General features: G+C 50.5%; 1 protein-coding gene across 2 annotated transcripts; it reads left to right on the top strand.

Annotated features, from left to right (window-relative positions):
• LOC102191570 (protein S100-A7) lies at positions 390-4,045 on the top strand. Of its 2 annotated transcripts, none has more exons than XM_018046588.1 (3): positions 390-445; positions 1,900-2,056; positions 3,825-4,045. In XM_018046588.1, exons 2-3 carry the CDS (start codon positions 1,916-1,918, stop codon positions 3,987-3,989), a joined length of 306 nt encoding a protein of 101 aa, XP_017902077.1. In that variant the 5' UTR covers positions 390-445; positions 1,900-1,915; the 3' UTR covers positions 3,990-4,045. The 2 variants fall into 2 exon arrangements, with proteins under 2 accessions (XP_017902077.1, XP_017902078.1); XM_018046589.1 differs by having other exon boundaries at positions 403-445; positions 1,897-2,056.

Genomic DNA, 4,831 nt, shown 5'->3' with positions numbered 1-4,831 from the left:
CTTCTTTTGCTCTTAGTAAGCGGTGGTTGTTACACTCAGAACAAGCTTGTATAAGGACTGAGTGAAGGAAAATGGAGACCTTGCTGCCTTCAGAGTCCAAAATTCCATCCACTTTAGGTCCAGAAACCCAGTTTTCTCTACTCTGATCCCTGTCCTGTTGCCACACACTCCATGGGCCCCAGATCAAGCAGGGGACAGAGAAGCCTCTAGGGGAAGATCTTGGGAGGTGCAGTGTGTCCTGGGGTTCTGCTGGGAGAGGCTGAGCACACCCTCCTGGGTGTGGCCCACCCACCTGAGTGGGGCAATGCTCCAGGAAGCAGAGAGCGAACAGAGCCGCAGGGCTCCCAGCCCCGGGAAGCGCTCGGCTAAGCCTTATAAAGGGGCCAGTCTCCATCCAGGGCGCATCTCACTCATCCTTCTCCTTGGTGACGTCTGCTCTGATCAGGTAAGTCTGCTCCGGCCTATCTCTCTTTTCTAGGAGGAGCCGGGAAGCAGCTCTGGAAGGGGATGCAGGAGCCTGTGGTCCAGTCCCGACTCTGCCGCCAACTGGGCTGTGTGCCTTCACCTCTGCTGAGGTCCCATCTGTGTGGCAAGATGACCAATGCTCCCTGCCCCTCCACTGGCTCCTTGGTGATGCTCTTGTGGACACGTGCCCAGTGGGAGCTGAGGACCCTCCCCCTCCTCTTGCTTTCTTTCTTCTCTGGATTCATCTGTTTATCAGGTCAAAAAACCCACTGACCCCACCCTTGAGGAGAGTGGGAGCCCCAGCCAAAGCCTTAACCCCAGGCCTGGGACCCCCCCTACTCACCATTACTCTGGTGAGACGTCCTGCCCTGACCTGGAGAAAAGACTGATCAACCAGAGCTCCCCACCTCCTCCCAGCAGGAAAATGCTCAGGGACCGTCTGCACACGGGGCTTGGCTCTGGTCTTGTCCACATTGACAGAGGCCTTGGGTGGGTCCTCTTACTGACAGAACAGTGGGCTCTTTCTCCTCCATCAGAAGGCAGTGGGGTTTGTCTTAGATATTGACACGCGTGACGCAGGGTCATGTCCTGGCTGCTGAGGGAAGTCTGGCATGGGAGGGCTGCTCTGTCCCGTTTCTCTGCTGGGGTCCAGGGCAGCCCAGACCTCTGACTGCTGGGAAAAGAACCTGCTTAGGGAAGTCAGACGTTCTCTTTATTTTAATGAGGTCAGGCCTCGGAGGTGCAGATAGTGCCCAGTAACAGAAAAGCGGACGGACCTCCATCTCCCACATTCCACCCAACAGCCTAGAACTGAGTTGTGTATGTCCTTTCACTTCAAAATCCCAGCTGATTCTGATCCCCAGTCCCTCTTCCTCTCTCAGGGGTGGGACAGGAAGCCCCCCACCAGGGCTCAGGACAGGACTGCATTTCTGCCCACTTATTGTAGGCTTGCTTCATGGTCCAGGTGGGCTTCTAGGGGGTCTTCCGGAAGCAGCCCAGGAGGCTCAGACCAGATCAGAGGGGACACTGTCCTGCCCCCGAGACTCTGACCCTGACGCTGAACCTGGAGGAGATGGATTTGCTGCTGTTTTGGGGGGTGGGCTCCTCCACGGCTCTGGTTGCTGCGTCCCGCCTCAGGCCCAGTCTTCTCACTGGGGCTGCCCCCCGTCTCTGCTTCCACATGCTGTGGGCCTCCCCACAGAGGAGTCTGCCGGTCTCCTTCACCTCCTCACGCCCTGAGCTGTGGGGACCCAGGCCCACGCCTGGGCACGCCCTCCTGCTCCTCAGCCTCTCCTCCCAGCATGCAGAGAAGCAGTTTCTTCTGTCCCATCTGAGCCGCGCTGCGCTGGCTGCTCAGCCCCCATCCAGGTGTCTGATCTTGGGGACCCTCCCCTGGGGAAGGACACAAAAGGTCACTGACCCCTCTTCCAGCAGCTCTCTGGAAGCCAAGATGAGCGGCTCTCAGCTGGAGCAGGCCATTTCAGCCTTGATCGACCTGTTTCACAAACACTCGGGACCCGATGACACCATCGAGAAGGAGGCCCTGCTGCAGCTGCTGAAGGAGAACTTCCCCAACTTCCTCAGTGCCTGTGTGAGTGGGCTTCTGGTCCCCCATGGCGAGGGGTCCCGGCCCCCCGTGGTGGCGGGGTCCTGGCGTGACTGAGGGCCCTTCCTGGGTGACTTTGGACAAGTCACTCTCATTCCCTGATCCTCGCTTTCTCATCTGCAAAAGGGCCTCATAGAACTTCCTATCCCGTCCTCTATCAGGGGGTAAAGAGATGACGTATGTGGCAAAGTAGGAAAATGTGTGGATACAAGTAGTCGATGATAAGTTATCAAAAAGGGCTACAACCGGAGGGCAGTGGATGGGTCCCCTCTCACCTGTCCCACCTTCTGTAAACTCAAACTCTTCTGCTCACACCCTGAGAGGCTGTAGCAGCACCCCTTAGGGTTCTTGAGATCAGAGGGAAGGTGACAGAAATTCCATCATTGGCAGAATATTTTTAATAGGAACAAAATTTTATTTATTTATCTAAAAATATATTTGATTTACAATGTGTTGGTTCAAGTATACAACATAGTGATTTGATATTTTTATAGATTATACTCCATCAAAGTTATTATAGAACATTGATAATATCTTCTATGCTGTACTTTACATCTTTTTATCTCTCTGTCTTTTTTTTTATACCTAGTAGTTTGTACCTGTTAATTCCCTTCCCCTACCTTGCCGCTCCACCTATCCCTCTCACCTCTGGAACAACTAGGTTGCTTTCTGTATAAGTGTACTACTGACAGAATTTAACCCCTCCGTTTACAATGCATAACTCATTTGCTGACCTGCTTTAACTCAACGATTAGAATATTCTGAATGAATTACAAGAAAAAAGAGGTTGCTGCTGCTACTGCAGCTAAGTCGCTTCAGTTGTGTCCGACTCTTTGCGACCCCATAGACGGCAGCCCACCAGGCTCCCCCGTCCCTGGGATTCTCCAGCCAAGAACACTGAAGTGGGTTGCCATTTCCTTCTCCCCCCCAAAAAGAGGCTACTAGGTAACAAAGAGGTTAGGTAAGTAAGAAAAGGGAACTCAGAGCATGTAGGATCCTGGAGGCCAAAAAGAGAAAATAGGAGAGAAGGGTTAGGTTGAAGATGACAAGGATGGAATTTATTAATTATTTATTTATTTAACTGAAGTATAGTCAATAATACAGTTATAATATATAGTTATAGTATAGTTATAATGTTGTGTTAGTTTCAGGTATGCAACACAGTGATATGGTTATATCTACATATGAGTAGGGCTTATTTGGGGCTTTTCTGGTAGTTCAACTGGTTACGAATCCTATACAGGAGACCCCGGTTTGATTCCTGGGTCAGGAAGTTCCCCTGGAGAAGGGATAGGCTACCCACTCGGGTATTCTTGCCTGGAGAATCTCCATGAATAGATGAGCCCGGTGGGCCACAGTTCATGGAGTCATAAAGAGTCAGACAGGCTGAGCCCAGCACATGGTTTATCCGAGTCCCGGAGCAGAACTTAGGTAGGTTCAGCCTGGTAGGGGGTTGAGGGGGTGGTCTGGGGCTGGAGACCACCCACTAGCGCACTGATCAGGGCAACTCAGGGCAGAGTCTGCTCACCATGTGAATCTCTCATCCAAGTTCACATTTGGGGAAGGACTCTCTGTTGAACTGCAAGGCAATGTCAATGTCCCTACCTCATCCCTCATCTCCACTCCTCAATGCCACACCAGACACCTTTGGGCTGTGCTGGGCCCTCATTTCTCTGTCTCTGCCTCTTCCTCTTCTCCCAGCTCATCACTCTCATGGGGCTGAGTTTGCCTTGTTTTGTGTTTTTTCCCACAGGAGAAAAGGGGCAGAGATTACTTGTCCAATATCTTTGAGAAAAAGGACAAGAATAAGGACCAGAAGATTGACTTTTCTGAGTTCCTGTCCTTGCTGGCGGACATAGCCTCAGACTATCACAACCACAGCCATGGAGAGGAGCTCTGTTCTGGGGGAAATAAGTGAGTCCAGAGGCCTCCAGACAACCCAAGAAACAATAAAGTGTCTTTTCTCACCAGAAACTTGTGTTACTTCCTCCTTTTTGTTGCTGCATGTAGCTCAGAGAGAATACACAATGGTCAGTTACCTGCTTTGTAGATTCTCCAGTATATGAACAAATTCTTCATAGCAAATCTCCTTCCCAGTGTACAGCAGTGATGAGACTTTTTGCAAAGAAAATTGACAAGTGTATTGTCTAAGAGGAAACATCTCCTGAGGAAATACACAGACAGGCAGATTGACAATCACTCTGTGTGGTTTCAACACATGCCCACCTCCAAACACCCTCATTCACACAATCCCAACCATCTAAATGGTGCAGGTGTTTCTGAAGACACTGGAACGTGGCCAGTGCTTTTTCCTGGGAGATCAGTCTCTTGCTCTGTACTCCCAGCCCTCACCGCCTGTAGGTACCCAGGGTCAGGGTATCTCTCCAGCCAGAGCGGGCAAGAGAGCCCCACCTTCACCAATTAGATTGTTCCTCAGCAGAGGAATCATCCTTGAATATTGACAGTTTATATTGGCTGTTCCATTAGAGAGAAGAAAAGTGTGAGGCTGTTACCATCCTGTGTTCTGGGCACTAAGAATTCTATCATGCGATTTTTGTCCTCAGAAAACGAAAACTCTTTAAACCAATGGTCCCAGAAGAAAACAGAGTGTACCCTTGTTAGAAAGGCTGGACTATTTCATGTAAGATCTCTCAGCTTCAATTTGACCAACAGTTACAAAATTCTTATTCAAAGGGGAAAAATTTCTGCTGAGGGAAAGGCCTACTGTTATATGTGTCTTTTTAAATGTCCTTTTGAATC

Source organism: Capra hircus, chromosome 3 (genome assembly GCF_001704415.2).
Source record: "Capra hircus breed San Clemente chromosome 3, ASM170441v1, whole genome shotgun sequence".
NCBI lineage: Eukaryota > Metazoa > Chordata > Mammalia > Artiodactyla > Bovidae > Capra > Capra hircus.
The sequence above is the reverse complement of the archived record's forward strand: the minus strand, read 5'-3'. Positions and strand labels throughout refer to the sequence as shown.